We start from the raw sequence: 18330 nt of genomic DNA on the forward strand, positions 1-18330 counted from the left end.
AAAAGTTGCTTCTTTGGGGCTGTGTCCTTTCAGTTAAGCAGTCATGCCCATATCAGTGACTCATGCATGGGGGGGGGGGAGGTATTGGGCTCTTCAAAAAGCAGTCCTAAGTCTTACTCTTCCACATTCTAAAATTAATTTTTTCAGGTGTAACAACAAAGTGTGCCCAGATATTTGGGGTCTATTGTACTACCCCCATATAAACAAACCATGAGAAACAATGTGCTTGACCAAGATTGTTCAGTCTCTTCATTAGGAATAAAAATATGTGCAGAGGTGTTTGATGTGCCTGCCTTACTCTTGTGGGATTACTTTTCCTTTTGGAACCTGGGTAGGATTTAAATAATTTTAGCTAGTTTTTATAGGTAGAGAGAATTGTTTTTACATCTGTAAGATCTTTATCTATTTTAAGACTCTGGTTTCATATAGGGCAAAATGTAACTGGTTGGCACATAAGGAAAAAAAACCCTGCAAAAATTCACAGTTGGGAAGTATCTTTTTAGGACCAAGCAAAATATCAACCCTATTTGGATATTCTGAGACCAGAGACCTCCTACACGCAAGGCAGATGCCCTACCACTTCAGCAGCTGAGCACCAAACAACTCCAAATATTTCTCCCAATCCTCTGTCTTTGTTTGCTGTGCAATGATTATTTAAAACACATCTACACAATACACACCCATTGAATGGCAGGCGGGCTTGGGTCTGGATACTAGATGTCCCACTAAGATTGGCATTGCTTGCTATTGATACGTAGGATGACTGCTGTAGCTAAAAATAAATAAATTCACAAAGTCAGAACACGAAGTCAGTACATGACATACTGTTTGCAGATTAGTACTTGCGCAAATAGCTGGCCAAACACTTTTATTCCGTCATTAGAAGTCAGAAGAAGATGTTCACTACTATTTTTAGACTGGAGGGCTTTTGTCCTGGAAACTGGATTATAACCTCATGTTTAATGTGTACCTAATTTTCTAGTGCTAATGGAAGCCTCACACCTCTTATGATACACTGTTCTACGAGGACCGTTGTAACTAGATTAAAAACCTGTCTAAACATAAAAATAACAATAATGTCTCATAGCACCACACTTTTTTGTGACAGGATCAAAAAATTCAGGAACCATAACACTCCATTTGACTAAAAGTCTGTTGAGAGTTAAATTAAAATATTACACCTGATTAGAAGTTTATGTTGTCAAAGCGCCTTCAATTTCTCACGCCTAAGTTTTATGGTCAGATAACAAATAGTAGGAAAAAACTTTATTTGGGAAACACATAGAGCGGTTTTTCCATTTACAATCCCATTAGAATTCATCCACAGCTGCACTATTATATAGCCCAAAGAGCAGGCATAGGCAAACTCAGCCCTCCAGATGTTTTGTGACTACGACTCTCATGATCCCTAGCTAACAGGACCAGTGGTCAGGGATGATGGGAATTGTAGCCCCAAAACATCTGGAGGGCTGAGTTTGCCTATGCCTGCCAAAGAGCCTGTCAAAGCAGCATACGCTTTTCTTTTGATCTTTTTGATGTTGCTAAACTATATAGGGATTTTCACACACCTGAAAGAGAACTGCTGGAACTCATTTTGTGGTATCAGCAGAAATTATCTATGGAAAACTAGGAATTATGGAAAACTAGTATCCTATTTTGATTCAGAATGCATGGTAGTGAAGCTGGAAAAGTGGCGGAGGGAATATCAATTTATATAGCTTTTCCTTGTACCTTTTCTAGTGACAAAACCATTAACATGCTACATATTGGCCATAAGAAATCACCTTCTTGTGCAATCAGCTCTCTGCTTTTCACCACTTTCTCCACTTTAGGGACAGGAACCACCTGCAGACGAGTTTCTGCTAGGACTGCGTTAGCTAGGAAAGCTGTTTGCAAGCTGAAAAATCCCTCATGCCTGCTTCCTTTGGAGAAGCAGAGAAATTTTCAAAGAGGAAGACAGCTGAGGTCCTACGTCTCCCCGGCAACACCCTTTTGTTAACCAGATGAATTTCTGATGACCTTCATGGCCTTGAGGCATAGTGATGGTGGGTTAATACCTAAAATAAATTTCATCAGTTGCCCTTGCTTTTCCAGCCATTTTATTGTTTTTAGATTCAGAACCCCACATTCTCATTTCCCCATAAAGGTATTTAAAGGGATTTTACTCTTGTTCTCTGTTATTAAAATTATTTCCGCTTATCTCCATGCAGTCAACAATCTTCTATTATTTAGTTCTTAGAATGCCCTTGAACCTTACACTCCAGAGAGAAGTCTGATTTTTCCAGCAAAGAAGATCTTCCATTTTCAGCTTTATTTCGGAACAGTTGGAACTCAGCTTTTATTTCAAAGGAATCCTCCAAGCTGGCTGGAATGAGATTGTGCATTTACAAAACCGGAGTAGCATCATTTTGGCAACCATCTCTTCTCAGCTGTCATGATGGCTAACAATGGTCCTTCCTCTTTCCATCCATGTTGAAAGGCTCCTTCTTTCTTGCCTGCTTTGTATTTCAATTGCTGGTGGGGTAAGTTCTTCCTAATCTCTTTTTCTGGCAGAAGATACATCATCTGCTTGGGCTGTGCACCAAATGAATTCCACCTGGCCATCAACTCCATGAATTAAGTCACACTGAAGCTCTCATTTCTTTCAGCTCTGCCAGACTATCTGGCTACAAGGGAGAGCATGGGGGATGCTGCTGTTTTCCATGAGAGGGCTACTCTCAATGATTTGGACCAGTAAGCCTCTATGCAGCTGCTCTACATGCAATTTTCTATCCCATGTTTTCCAAAGGAAGACAGCAGCAATCCACAGGTGTTCCTCAGTCTTTCCTGTCTAACATGCGTTCCAAGCATATGCAGCATCTTGTGCTAGTGCTACTATCAGTACGTTTCATCAGGCCAGCAGTTTCCGAACTGTGCTGGGTTACACAAGTGTGATGAGAGGAGGGCTGAAGTGAAATGCAACCACATCCTTCAAGAAGGTCCTGTGCAGGACTGTAGGTTTTTTCCTGCCAACATATGGGCATTGACATCTCCCTATGTGGAAAGGTGCCCTGATACAGCCTGCAGCACAGCTAGCAGCCTGGGAAAATTCCAGGGGGGGGGACATCCTGGGAGAGGGAATGTGTGTATCCACTTCAGTACAAGGGTGTGCTTCCACAGTTAGTCCAAAAGCGGGAGGGAAAAGCCCAAAGTCTTGGGTATCAAAGATTAGAAAACGATGGATTATGCCTACCTTATTTCTAGCCCTTATTTTGTGTCCACAGACATTGGATACTCTGAAATTCTTCTGGCCTTAACTCCCAAGTGGGTCATTTTTGTTAAAAGAATCTTTACACTATAAAGCATCACACGCTCGTTAAATATTTTGGCCAATTTCTTCTCCACATCAATGCCATACCTGTGTGACATATTGAGCCGGGAGAACCGCATAGCCTACATTCCCTGCACCAGGGGCTGGAGCCAGCACTGTGCCCGGGGGAAGGTTGGTGAGGTTTGGCTGGATCTGTGGCAGTGGTGTGGCGGGCATTATTAGCCTCTGCTGTGGCTGGCTTGTAGTAACTATCTGCGAAGTTGTGCTAATTGGTTTGGGCGCCACCTGCAAGGAAAGGAAATTGCCATGATGCCTTCATTGCACATGAGATCTTATTCTTTGCAAATCAACAGGAGAAGTTACTTTGGAAATTCCAACTGTGCAAAACCAGAAATACGTATTAAGTACGTAGGCGGAAGCACAACTCACTTGTTTGACTGCCTGCGTTGCTGGAACAATTGGGACAGACATCCTCACGGGGGTTGCATTCACCACCATTGGCTTAGCTGCTCAAAGGAAACAACATGAGACACAACATGTATCTTTCTGTGCAAAGATGTTTACAGGATGCAGCTTCTCTGGTTGTTACTCTTGTATACTAACGGTAGGGCCACTTTGGTTTGGTTGTTATTTTGTATGTATTTCCTGAACACCAGCTTCTGGGTTAGGGTGGGATATTTTGTTATCTATTTGTTTGGCATTGTTACATGTTGAAATCATTTAATAGAAAAAAAATATTTTAAACGAGTTTTTTCAGAATTTTGGATAGAACAACAACACACACCTCAAACTTTTGCTGTTTACCATTTACTTGATCAACTCCTAGACAAGTCATGGTGAAACAAAGCAACACAACACAAAAAGACCATGCATCTGCAACATCTCCTAAAATTAAGGGCAAACAAGCAGTGTTTCCAATCTGACACTTTTCATGGCTAAGGAATGTATATCACCCCCTAAGTGGCAATTACAACTTTAAAAATAGTTTGCATTTGCACTGCTGGAAGCTGTTCTTTTAAAAAAACCTAATTATTGTAATGGAGGTGGGACTGAGAAGGGGAGGCTGCCTGATAAATGGGGGCACCCCAATCTTGGTCAAAGATCAACAATGAACATTCATGACTAAACCGGTAGTCCAAAAAGTATTAGGAAACCTTTCCTACTTGGGAGTGGGCATACAACCAGCACAAAGCAATGGTGCAGAACACAGAACGTTAAAACAAATGCTTACTTAAAGCCCTTTGTATTTGTATTTCTGTTAAGCACTTCCAAAACTGTCATGAAAACATTCAACTATGGTGACTACTAACCTTGCTGAAGAGATGCTGTGCTGATGCTGGGATTCTGAGTGGCTGGCTGTGCTGAGCTGTTGGCTGTTGTGGCAGTTACAAGCCGGACATAATGGAATTTGCTTCCAGGTACCTGAATCTGTTGAACATTGGGTGCTGTTGCCAAGGGAATGATAGTCTTAAACTGAGATGTGCTCACTCCCCCCATAGTAAGGGTCTGTACTGCAGATTTCACAGCCTGTTAAGATAGTTGTAAAGTTATTTATGTGGTGTCAATATATCAGTCTCTCTTTTATTGTTGGCAAAGAAGTAGTTTCTAGTGAGTCAGCATTATTCCTCCTTGTATTTCATTTTAAAGCACAGATCAATAAACTCTTGAAATGCATTATCACTTTGTATTAATGATGTCGGATACAGTAAGCACCCATTTGTGACCAAATTTACTTTAAGCCATTTCTTCCAATAGCATATTGTCAGGGAACTGCCATCGGAGCCAGAGGGAGGGCTCCAGAAGGATTCCGGAGAGCGTCCCGGGAGGGAGAGAAGCAGCACATCTTCTGGGGAAGGAAATCAGCGTAGCACCAGTGGAGGAGGGGGGCAGATGGGGGAATCGGCTAGGTGGCTCCAAGACTCCTCGCCGGGGACCAGCGGGGAGAGCACGGGTCCTCCGATGCCCACACCCTCCCTGCGCAGAAGGCTTCCGCGCAGGGAGGGTAGGCGGAGACTAGGCGTCAAAGAACTTCTTTGCTGGAAGAAGTTCAAGAAACGCCCACTGACAGATTCTGCCAGCGATTGAGACAGCCACGGGCGAGTGGCTGTCCAGACAGAAAGGGTTCACTCAGGCAACCCACCCAGGTGTGGCGCCGATTTACGCACGAGCAACCCCTAGAACCATTACACATATCATTTCAACTCATCAAAACAAACGCAAAACTTCGATGGATAAACAGTTAACAATGTCTGAAACTATGTAGAGCTGTGAGTCGGACTCTTGATGGTGAGGCTTTCGGAACAAGAGCCAGAATGCTGCATACCTGAGTTGTATTGTTAGCTACAGCCTTTCCGGGGGAAGATGGTGTTGAATGCTGCACCGTGAGAATCTGCTGCCCCAGGGCTACGTTTAGAGGAACACCAACTGCTTTCTGGGGTGAGCTTGGAGGCTGCGAGGCGACAGACACCACTGTTAGCTGCTTAACAAATCAAAGATTTTAGGGCTAAGACATTCTGTAATACAGTTCCACACAACTACAGCTCGTTCAGCTTCAAAATCAGAACAGAATACAAATGCACAAGACTTTTCATGCTGTTGGGGGTTATGAGCCAACCTATTCTGGACTACAACCACCATCTGCTGGCTGGTACTGAAAGCAGATGCAGGGCACCAGGTTGGTAAACAAGTTACAACAGTTTAGGCATCAGAAGCTGCTGGCAAGAAGGAAGTGCACCCCGATAATTTTGCTCAGCTGGTAGATGTTTGGTAATCTGGGGATTCCAATTTCATTAAAAGAAACAGAGGCAGTAAGTTTACAGGTTTTGTTGTTGTGAATCATTTGAAACGTGATTAAAATAAATCATAAAATTGTAGAGTTGGAAGGGACCACGAGGGTCATCTAGTCCAACCCCTTGCCATGCAGGAATCTGCTGCTCAATGTTGGGCTCGAACCTGCAACCCTGAGATGAAGAGCCTCATGCTATACCGACTGAGCGAGCCCAGCTTGAAATAGGCCAGTGAAAAAAAAAGACAGTCACGGAACCAAGAAATTACACAGAACAAAAGAAATTACCGTGAAAATCCCTGAAATGAGAAGTAATCAACTATAGAATAACAAAAATCAAAAAATAAACTAGAATTAAACAAAAACTTTACAAGATGCCAGCTACAAAACTCACTTGACTGAACTAATCAGTTTCCTCAGAAGGAAATAAAGAAATTATAAGATTTTAAGTGATATCAAACAAGCTCAAGAACAGGGCTGGAAATGCTTCCTCGAGTTTATAAAAAAAGATATGAAAACCTCAATGACAAGTTTTAAACATAGCCCTATTTAAGAGAATCCAGCAGTAGTGATAAGAAACTGAGGTTTTAAAGTATTCAAACAAACTCAAAAAAACAGGTTGAAATAGGCAACTTGAAGCTCAGGTTACTTGTTCTTCGCTTGGAAGCTCAGCTACCATTTTAAATAAGTACAGATTAACAGAATTTAACTCACACTTTCCTCATTTGAATAAGTGAAATATGTTTAAATGGAATATATCCTGCTACTTCGGATCATTTTCAGAGCAACACCAAAATAATTGTAAACCTGAATAGAATTTTTACCTTGTTGGGGGACTTCAAGGGAGAAATGGCTATCTTATTTGGTGTCTGCTGTATAGCAGAACTTAAAGTAGTCCCAATGACACCGCTTTCTGAGATAGTCACTGTCTTTGGAGGTGTCCCCGGAGTGGTCTGCGAAAGAACTCGACCTGTAGAAAAAAAGAGAACAGAAACAAACTGATGATTATAGCTGGCGTCATGAAAAGAAACAGCATGTCAATTCACTGCTCTACACTGTTGCAGAAGTGCTGCCTTCATTTCATCCTTCCCCCCAGGTAGCAGAGTAGAAATGTCTCACATTTTCTGACTGTGTTTTCTTTTTTGTAATAAAATAGCTGAAGACCATCAAGAATAAAATGAAAACAGAAAAAGAGAGACAAAACTGACTCCAGCACGCTGCCAAAAATCCAAACTTCCAGATCAAAAGATTAACAATTAGCTATTTTTCTCTTGTGTTAGCAACTTCCAGGTAAAGATATACCAGAAATTCAATTCTCACCACTTGTATTTTTAACTGATTCAATTCTCACCGCTTGTATTTCTAACAAAAATAGAAACCTGTTATGAAGCAGGACAAAATGCAAAGGGAAAGATGACAACAGCTGGTTACAACTAATAATCTTGCGAGAAAAGTTCCACCAACCTCATTCAGTAACCCCCTCTTTTAGAACTTTCTGTCAGCAATAAATCATAAGTGGAAACCACAGGGGTGCATTTACACCTCGAGATGAGACTGTGTGCATTGCATTACTGCTTGGGCCACCTGTTTCCTTCCAGGCTTCAGCTTCAGGTTATTCCAGCTCTGATTAAAAGTCAGACACAGAAGGAAAACAAGACATTTCTGTTGAAATGCCCCTTGAAGAAGCCTGGCTGCACAAGTATGTTTTTCCCTTTCAAGTGCCTCACTCAGTCCCCACCTGCTGGGTGAGAAGGAAGCTTGATTTATCAGTGATTATTGGGAGTATGGTTAAGGAACATAGTATACTGCAGAACTGAAAACCTCTCCTGGAGTTTAATATAAGTTTTCCAAAGTACCATCTAGTAGCTTTTACAGCCTCCCATGGTCTTCCGTAGCCCCGAAGACCAAGATTCGTCAACTGCAGGGTCCAGTTATTTGGGAGAAAATGTACCTTTTATCACTCTTTGATCTATGGCAGGATGGTCCAAGGATATTTAAAAAGTATAACTAATCTGTGATAACTGATCTTGAGCAGGCTCATTGAAACTAACCAGTTACTGTTGAACCACAGTTACCAGTTGGTATAATATGGAAATGTCGAGAGTTTGCCATGGGCACCACCCTCTACGATTTGAAATAGGTTTTAATCTGATTGTGGTTTGGGCAGGAGCAGGGGGTAGAATGTGCACTAAAAATTTCATATCTGTTGTCAGCCAGCGCCACAGTAACACAGATCCAGGGCTCATATTCCCCCATGAATCTTCATGATTTTGACATAGGATGACAACAACTCAAAGAACGCATCAATGGACACAGAGCTGACCTATGATTTTGATGTAGAAATTATGAGGTTCCATAAAACTGTCTTAGATCCATGTTTTTGCACAACGGCCACACCGGAAACCACTGGAAGTGTATTTTTTTTTACCATTCTGTCAATGGAAATAGGTGTGGTTGATATTTGACTGTGGTTGGAGGGAGGGGGATAAATTTGTGAACCAATTATGCAGTTTCAAGAGGTTCCATTTAACTGGATCCTATTTGTGCACACATTCCTCATTCTCTTCTCCCCTGCATCCCCACATCCGTTTTCTTTCTCCAGTCTCCCAGTTTGCCCCCCCCCCCCCCCCGGCCATGCTTTCAGTCACTCCACAAATATTCAGCAACTCAAGTTCTGATCTGGGCCTTGAAAGAGGAAGTGCAAAAAAGCACCACTCTTCCATCTAACTCCTTCAGCTGTATGAACTTGGGGGGGGGGGGGCGAGGTGAAGAGATACCCATCCTTTCAACCTCATGATAAAGGGGGTAGTGACTGGGAAGCTCAGAACACTCCTCAACCATTACACTTACACATACCAGGGAGGTATACTCACTGCTGCTAAGCTGCCATCTGAACTACTTCCAGAACTAGGAAAGGAAATGTTTCAGATGCTTGGGTGATGGTTTGAACTTGTCTTATTTTGAAGCTGACCATGGATCGTGATATAAACCACAATTCCCAGCTTGAATGACATGGGAAGGCACAGTGAACTTAAGCAAAAGTTTCCAAACTTTGCCTCTTGGGTGTATGGGAATAAGAACAGAGCGTGGCAAAAGGGGGAGCACAGCCTGGGACAAAAAGTAGCAGGAAACCATTATTTATCGTTGTTTTGAACAAAGCCACAGACATCCAGAATATGGCACGTTCCTAAAGTGGAATTTGATGGCAATTAATTGCTTGCTATTTATTGGCAAGTTCTTCTTGAAAGCTGTGGGTCATTTTAAACAAGCAGCAACCAATGTCAGAATATTCTACATGAACTAAGAAAGCATACTAGTGATCTCTCCTCATGCTCTTAACTAGATTGAATCCCAATTTTGAGCTTTGGTATAAATAAAGCACTTCCATTTAGCTCACAAGCTATCCAGAACTTCAGAAATGCATTGGATATAAATAGAAGCAAATTAGTTGGAACATTTGCTTTTTTAACTGAAGAAGCATAGAAGCCTTACTGATAGCCTTTAAGTGTTTATAAAGAATAGCGAATCCAATTTTCTAATACTATGAGGGCAATTAAAAACAAATTTAGTCTAAATTAAACCAAACCCTCTAACTGAACAGGGATAGTTACTGATCCATTAGATAAGCAGACACCTTGAACAGCAGCCCACAATGTTGTTTCAAGAAAAGAAATCCATGTTATTTTCAGAGAATGCTATTGTGCTGGATCACACTATTCTTTTAAACAAGCAGAATTAGCTATTCATTTTACACTCCTGCATTTTGACTAGAATAGATTCATTATACTCTAAAACCACGATAAAAGTACCGACTACAGTTTTGACCTTGAATTTTCACAGGACACTGCAGTGAATACACATGAAGTAGTGACTGGCCTGGGTTTGTACAAAACACTAAGCCATGGCTTGTTAAACTGTGGTTTGTTAAACCACAGCTTAGCATTATGTGTGAAGCCTGCCAACCACTCAACTATGGCTTGTTTACTACCAAAAATCATCCACTGTCTGAAACCATGGTTTGTTGTTGGCTTATAGTTCTTAATATGTTTTAACTATGACTTGGCATTTCCTGCAAGCCCACCACTTTTCCTTAAGCATGGCTTGCCTGATCACCCAACCCCAGCCATTCATCAAGCTACAAAGGCAAGAGTAGCTGAAAAACAGAAAACTTTGGAGAAACAATCCAAGGTTTATTGGTCTGTGAGACAGCTTGTGGTTTGTTAAACCACACAGTAGCATTACATGCAAACTAGGCCACTGTGTACAACTCCTGCTTAGTAACAACAATGTTAAAAATATAAAAATAATAAAGGCACTTTAATACTGGCTCTGTTGTTATGAAAAAATCAAAAGAAAGTGCTTGTTTACAGCACTATATGTTACAAGCTTTGTCATTAACAATGCAATCTTCTACATGTACTCAAAATTAAGTCTGAATTAGTTCAATGGCGCTTACTCCCAAGTGAGTTTTTTTTATTTATTTAAACGATTTATATACCACTTAACAACAACAGTCTCTAAGCGGGTTACAAAGATACAATACAAAAATAAAATTAGTAAAAACTATAAAATCAAGCTACAATTAAAATACCTGCTGGATTAAAAAAAAAAAGTCTTCAGTAGCAGCCAAAAGTTTAGTAGGAAAGGGGCCTATCTGACCTCAACTGGAAAGCCATTCCATAAAATTGGCCCTACGATACATATGCCTATTTAAGAGTAGCAGGCACCACTCTGTCATGTAAAGATGCATTCAACACACCCTGGATACAACTGATCAACCCCTCCCAAGTGGTTTTCTCCAGCCAGGGTGGGCAGGGCTTAAGAGAGCAAGAAGCCAGTTGCATCATTGCAAGAGTCCTTCCCACATTATAAGGCTGCATAAACTGAAATTAATCTGACGAGGGAGGCACTGCATTGGACACTTTTAATGGGAGTTACAACAATAGTTGTATCTAAGGCAACTGTGGAAGTGAATGGAGCTGTACATAATTTCATCCTAAATGATAAATAAAGGACTAATAAAGCAAACAATGTATCACATGATGAAAATTTTCTACACCATGCATGCTTGGCTGTCTGTATTAATACAAATGTGATTTCCACCCCTGCCATACATTATAATATGTTTTAAAGTGGATGGATCAAGTGGTAAGATGGCGGAATAGAAAAGGCACCTCCTCAAGTAACGGAGTTTCATGGAAAGAAGTCTGAAGGAATTCCTCTCTCCGTGGGTTGCTGTTCTTTAGTCTGAATTTGTATTCCAAGTGTTTAAAAATGCATAAACATTAAAATATTAGCAGGTACTGTGTGGTTTCCCTTTACATATTCAGTTGTTTTTTTGGTAAGTGAAAAACTAGTCACATTTCTGTCATTTTGCTTCTCTGTGTGTTTGTGATGAGGGGGAAGAGTAGTATTGTCCATTTGCATCGCTACTCTTGATTTCTAAGGTGTAAAGTGAATATTTTAGTTTTCCACTTTTATAAAATTCCTAAAACTTTGTCCACTTTACCCTTTAAAACCGACAGAGGACTTTGCAGCTTAAAAGTAGTACTCGTCTTTTTAAAAACCCAGAAGTTTGAACAGTTTAAACCATCTTATTTCCCCAACAAAGAGCCAGGAAGTAGTGATAAAACACTGCAGCAATGCATAGGGGGATGAGTAGAAGGAACATCTTGACTCCGTAGCAACAGAACTAGTCAGTAGCCAGGAGTGTAGTAACAGCAACCACAGAACACTTCAGAGCAAGTCAGTTGCACATAACACTACACTTTTAATGCACATTTATGAAGCGTGCAAACTTTTCCATGTTTACTACATGGTTAAGTTGGTTGAACATTTGAGAGAGACATTAAATAACAATGCTGCTGTTAGGTTTTGAAAGCGCTATTTTACATGACCCACGTAATCTGTAAATTGACACACTTTTCATCTTCCCTGAGAAGTTATGAGATGAAGAGCAGCAAGATTCATTCTGTGGCTGGGACCCAAAGGGCTCATAAAGTGCTTCTGTGAACATGCAAGGGCAGAATTATCAGATTCCCCTGATAATCACTCCTAAATGTCACTTTGGAGAGCCCCCTGGCTTTTTGAGGGAGTTCAGAAGGCAGCGGTGTAAAAGAGAAAGGAGCCTAAAAACCCTCCATGAAAATCTGCCCAACTGGATCCCAGCCTGTATCTGACTCAATTCGCATTTCACTCCCTTAGGAATGGCACCACGCAAGAAGCCACAAATATATAACCTGCAATGACCGGTGACACTTGTGTTGTCTGTCCCGTAACAGCTTTGCTGTTGATTGGTTTTGTGAAGATCAGCTTAGTTATCACCGGGGCTGAGGTGGGTGTCCTGGTTTTTTTAGCAATCTGAAAAGCAAAAGAAGAATCATTCCCTCAGTTAGAGGAATTATTGTTTGTATGCAATAAGGGCCAAAATCCACACATTCTCACCTTCTGCAGTGTCTTCACTCTCAATCTCCACTGCCCTTAAACAGATTAGCTTGGAAGCAGTCCCCCAATTTCTCCCTCCTGCTTCTACCCATCACTAGCCATGTGTATCTTCTCACCACCCCAAGAAGTGTCCTCTAACTGGTTTTGTGCTGCTACACATCCCTCTCTATAGGCAAGAAATAATCATTCATCACCTCCATTGCGCTTGTAACTCTTCCTTACATTTTGCTTGTCTTATTGATTCACTTTCCCTGCCTTACTCTGCTCCACTTACGTTACTGCCAACAAAAGGGAATCATGAATGGGAGCAATTTTATCACAAAAGATAATGAGAAACAGTGTGCCTTCTTACCTGCACTGCTTTTAATTGCTGGGTCTGCAATACAGAGGATTGGGTGGTAGCATTTACCAACTGGCTCCCTGGAGTCAAGGCTGAAACACCAATGACAGGTTTCACCTCTGACCTTCCTCCAATGGTTACCACCTTGAACTGCTGCGCGGACAGCTTGGAGTCACCTGCTTGCACCTGCGACGTGGCCTTCTGCGACTGAGACAGCTGGTTGTGGGGTAATGTTAGGACAATGGGCTGCCCAGGTTTCCCCAGGGTTGTGACAATGAGCTTTTGCCCTTCTGGTTTTATAGTCTGGTTGCCAATTTTCAAGTCCGTTGCCTTGTTTAAAATGATCTGGTTGGCCGATATAGTGACAGGAGTCTGAGTACCAAGTTTCTGGAGGTTACTTTGAAAGCAAGGTTGAGCAGTCACACTAGTACCGGCTTTTGTAGTGGCAGCATTGGCTATGACGTGGCTTACACAATTGCTGGACACCATGACGGTCTCTGTGGTGATGGACGATGTGCCAGAAGTAACAGAATCCCTGCCTGAGCTTACGTTTGCCATTCCTTCCAGTTCCATCTCCATAGTGTCACCCACAATTACAGCCTCTATGTTCTCATCTTCCTCCAGCGTTGCGCCTGTGTCCATGATCTCTTCAGGTAGCAAGCTGTTCACTTCCGCCGATACCACCTCCATATTGCAAATGCGGACGACAGGCCAAAGGTGAGGCACTGCAGTGATATTTCAAAGAAAGGAAATTCGTTTTTCAGCTCCACAAGAATGTGCAAGTTGCAGCATCGGACATATTACTGGGGGAGCCTACAAAACGGTGAAATAAACATCTACATGGTATTGGCTGTGGCTAAAAATGTGCAGACAGATTAGCCACTGCTTTGGCTAACAAGCATGTCTAAGACAATCATCTTTGCAACCTCCTTGAGTGCTTTTTCCTGGCTGGAATATGCCCTTAAATTGTTAATTGCCTCTTGCTTGCTTTTTCAACTTTGAAAAGAAGTATCTTTGAACAATTATGAAAAGCTATTGATGGGGGTTAATGAGAGTACAAAACTCTGCATGTTCTCAACCAGGATGGAAGCTTGTTAGGACATTTCTGACACTGGAACTGTCCATAAATTGGACATTTGACTTCTATAGTGATTTCATGAAATACTGAAATACAGAAAATCATGAGTTCTGTTCAGTTACCTGAATTTCTTTTAAATCCTGTTCAGACGACCTCCAGAAGCATTATAGTGTAGCACCATCTGTTAGGGCTGAAGATGATGGGAAGATTTCAGATGTTATAAGCAAGCTGCTCCTTATAAATCCAGTCCCAAACTGACAAAATTCTAATGTTTAAGTACTATTTCAAGTCTATCCACCTCTAGGCTTTCTCTCAAGCACCCTCTCATAGCACATTTGGAAATTCCTTTCATAAATCTGATGTTCAACCACTTCACACATCAAAACTCTTAATCGAAACTGATTTTCAAGGTTACTGAACCCCCCCCCCCCATATTTTCAAGAGCAGGTAAATGTTCTATGGAAAGAACGCACTGAGCATAAAAACCACAATATCAACTATAATGAGATAATTGCACAGACATGCAAATTTAAATTGATCATCCAAGGTACTTAAAATCTTCAACAAGCTATTTAATAACAAACCAGGTTAAGAGTTTTTCAAGCAGCTAATAATGGTATTTTTGTATTGTTGAAAATGTCACGGGGGAAAAAGCTGAGAAAATAGCCTACTTCTTCAATAATTGGTAGGAAGAATGCTAATTAAATTGTAAAACCTGCAAAATTCAGCTAATCTGAGATTCAGTGTGGAAAGGAGAGTTTACATGAAGTGACAGAAGAAAAACCTCAGATTTAAAACATACACCCACTACAAATTAGTTAGCCAGAGAAGGAAAAAATAAAATTGAGAATAATGTTCCAAAATACACAACACCCAAGGCACACTGGTGGATGCACAGTCTTAAACCACAAAATGTTTACATTTACAGTATGTAAAAATGAAATTTAGCAACAATTGACAGGAGCTGTGCCTATATAGACCATCCCTCTTCCCTGCCCTTTGCCTTATTCCATGAGCTGTTTTGTCATACGGGACTGCCCCTGTACCCTCTCACCAGTTTATTCATTCTTTCAACATTTTTACACTCTGTATACAGAGTGCTGAACAACTACAGTAATAAAAAGCTATACACCAGTAAACATTCATTAAAACCACTGAATCAAATCAAGCACAATAAGGAGCAATAATAGTTTCCATACGGCCAAAATATACTTTATGGTCACAATGTCTGGCCAAATAAATTGTTATTTTTTCTTTGTACATAATACTAATGCTGGATGTCAGGATGGAGCAACAGCAGCACTTACTAACCTGAACAGGCCACAATGAGGGCATTTATATAAAATCTCCATGCATAATTAAAAGATTAGCACTTTAGAAGGTATTCAAATGAATTAATAACATGCTGGATGTTTTGTTCATTGATTACAAAGCTGCTTTATGGCTCGATTTGTATAATTTTATGACCAACAGCCAAAACAGAGCACAGAACAAGTACAGTGTGTTCATGCATGTAACACAAAGGAAGGGGGAAGTGAGTTTTCCATTGATTATACCCAAATGAGCTGAAAATTACAACAACTTGCAGGTTCAGGAGATGGAGGCAAGATTGAAATAAATGCTTTTATGAAGCAGTGTTAACTTTAATCCAGATAACTGAGGTTCTCTTGCAATGAACCCCCACATACCTTTCCAAAAGAAGTTGCTTTTGTTTTATAAACTTGTGACATATCCAAGGTCCGCTCTAGCTCTGGCTTTCAGACCCAGCTCTAGGATGACAGAACATACAAGAGTCTGAGATACAGTTTCATGATGTGCTTATTTCAGAATAGGCGTCACAACTTCAGTAAATTTTTATATACATGTAGGCAGGATACCAGAGGACAGGATTAGAACTGATCTGAGGTCTACTAGGACAGGAAACTTTTTAACCTCACCATTCACTTGCAGTGGGAATGTAGCCAAATAAAATAGCACCAAGCAGTGATGCCTCTCAGGCAGGCAAGTGCTTTTTAGAACAATTGCAAATACTCTTCTGTGATTGACTTACCGGTAATTTAGAAAATAAGCACATATTACTACCTTAGCTGGACATGGAACAAGACAGGTAAGCACAATAAATTTCACTGTGGTCATTCCAAAGGAAGTTAATATATTAGCATAAGCATTGTTTCTGCTAGTCAAAGCAAATAAACAATGTGGATTTCAAAAGGCATGCTCCAGCTTTTCCATTACCAAAAAGAACACCTTCCTTTAAAAGTGAGGAGCCCATAGTTTCAGTTAACTCATTAATCAGGTATTTTTGACCCCCTGACATTATAGTTCCATTTTGACAAAGGCTTAGAATCATAGAATCTAGTCCAAACCATGGGGCTCAAACCCATAATCCTGAGACTAAGTCTCATGCTCTACTGACTGAGCTAAAAGTGGTGGTTTGAAACCAAGTATCCTAAGGAGAGGGGTGTTGACCAATGAGAATTACTTAGCCCTTAATTCCTAAAGATTAACAGCTACATTATTGTTTGTGGAATCTATATAATATGCATTTTTTGTCAGTTTTTTTCCCTATATATAAAAATGCAATTACCATAAAAATCTAAGATATACTGATAAAGTAAAATCACTTGACTACCTTAACCATTTGTCTGTGGGATGTGCAAATTCCAGTTGCGCAGACAGGCTAAAAGTCTCATAAATGCAGACATTTTATCTTTCAACATAATCCTGAAATGATTAAGATTCCCTTGTACCCAGGAGAGCTGGTGCTGTACAATTTCAGCATGGCAAAGGGTTTGCCAGAGGTAACAGCTGGTAGACCCTTAGGGATCATAAAAGGGTATTTTAATTCAGCATGAAAGTCCTATACAAAAGCACTATTTATAACTACCTAGGCAGAGGAAAACATACCGTACTGGTGTATTGAGCATGGTACCAAAGCAACCCTTATAGAAGTATGAACTCGAATTCTAATATACTCCCTCAAAGGCAGAGCAAGAGTCCTTCCAAGATCAGAAAATTTCCAATTATTTCCCATGTCAACAGCAATATGAGAAGTACAATCTGGGAGTACAAATCCTAAAATGAAAACCAAGTCTGGACCATTTCATAAGCAATAAAGATTTAAAAGAGTGAGATAATATTGAAGGTCACAGCCATTAGAAAGAAGGTTCACTAGGGAGGATAGAAGAATTAAAAGCATTGATTTATCTTTGCAGCATATGCTTTATTTATTTACTTCAAAAATCTAGCCCACCCTTCACTAAAAGAACCCCAGAGCAGGATAAAATATAATAAACATAATGAAATCTCAATAAAATGTTACAACATCAACTAATTTTTGACTGGCACCAAAAATCCACAAGGGTCGGCATAAGTCATACATGAGATGGGAAGGCATTCTGGTATCAGGCGCCAATCAAAGAAGGTCCTCTTACATGTTGCCATGCAGGAAATTTGTGGTAAATGTGGCTCAGTTAAGAGGGAATATTGTATCCAGAAGGTTGTAACCAACAGGCAGGTGTATGTAGAAGCGGCTGTGTAGAGCTTTATCTGACAGAACAAGCACTTGAACTTGATTCAGTGGCAAACCAGCAGCCAGTGCAGATCCTTCAGAACCAATGCAATATGTTTAACAGCCTACATGCAATGCCTCCTAGTCTCATAAATATGGTGAAAAGACTGAGTGTCCTATATGCTTCTTCCACAAAGCACCGTTAGCTTTAACTAAGGGCTCATTCAGTTACCTTTCGGCTGCTTTTGTAGGCACAGGTCTGTATTTGAGTGGTGTTGTGGGTTTTTTAGGGTGTGTATGTGTGTGTGTGTCAAGATGCTTTTCCCAGGAAAACCCACATTTTACCGCTGAATCAGAGGAAATGGTAATTGAGTTTTCTTAGGGTTGCTGCTTGCTCCGATTCAGTGGTAAAAAGCAATGTGACTTGTAACAAATGAAAGGCTACCCTAAATTTTATTTTGGGCTGCTAAAAGCCTTCCACTAAAACTGCAAGGCTACTTTGTATATGACTTGCTCAATTTGCTGTACTGAAAACGGAATTAGAAATTAAGTCTGAAAGCTGAAGCTTGTATAAGATCTTAGTAAGCTTCACTGATGCCAAACAATGGCTGGTGAAACATTGTACTCACCGTATCGTATCATAAGAAATATAAATACTTGCAATATCACAAGATGTCCAGAAATGAAAGTTGGAAAATTATGAAAATACAAATTTCCAATCCTCTACAGCAGTCTTTCCCCACCACAGGCCGTTCAGACGTTTTGAAGTACAACTGCCATTAGCTCTAACCAGCTTGTCCAATGGCCAGAGATTAGGTGAGTTGTAGTCCAAAGCACATGGAGCATTCCAAATTGGGGGAGT

General features: G+C 40.6%; 1 protein-coding gene across 9 annotated transcripts in view; it reads right to left on the bottom strand.

The window, feature by feature from the left end:
- LIN54 (lin-54 DREAM MuvB core complex component) overlaps positions 1-18330 on the bottom strand; it is a 35384-nt gene that overhangs the window by 8990 nt on the left and 8064 nt on the right. For 3 of the 9 annotated variants that reach the window (XM_083398333.1, XM_083398334.1, XM_083398335.1), the window contains exons 2-11: positions 15646-15726; positions 14080-14147; positions 12892-13604; positions 12335-12455; positions 6920-7065; positions 5634-5759; positions 4621-4837; positions 3740-3816; positions 3398-3595; positions 681-772 (exon numbers count right to left, since the gene is read on the bottom strand). In XM_083398333.1, the coding sequence (XP_083254459.1) occupies positions 681-772; positions 3398-3595; positions 3740-3816; positions 4621-4837; positions 5634-5759; positions 6920-7065; positions 12335-12455; positions 12892-13569 (1655 nt within the window). In that variant the 5' untranslated portion in view covers positions 13570-13604; positions 14080-14147; positions 15646-15726. Of the gene's footprint in view, positions 1-680; positions 773-3397; positions 3596-3739; positions 3817-4620; positions 4838-5633; positions 5760-6919; positions 7066-12334; positions 12456-12891; positions 13605-14079; positions 14148-15645; positions 16412-16589; positions 16818-18330 lie in introns of those variants that run through there. The other 6 variants (XM_083398337.1, XM_083398338.1, XM_083398340.1 and 3 more) reach the window with 4 other exon arrangements.

This window comes from Podarcis tiliguerta (genome assembly GCF_965153285.1).
Source record: "Podarcis tiliguerta genome assembly, chromosome: 9".
Classification (NCBI taxonomy): domain Eukaryota; kingdom Metazoa; phylum Chordata; class Lepidosauria; order Squamata; family Lacertidae; genus Podarcis; species Podarcis tiliguerta.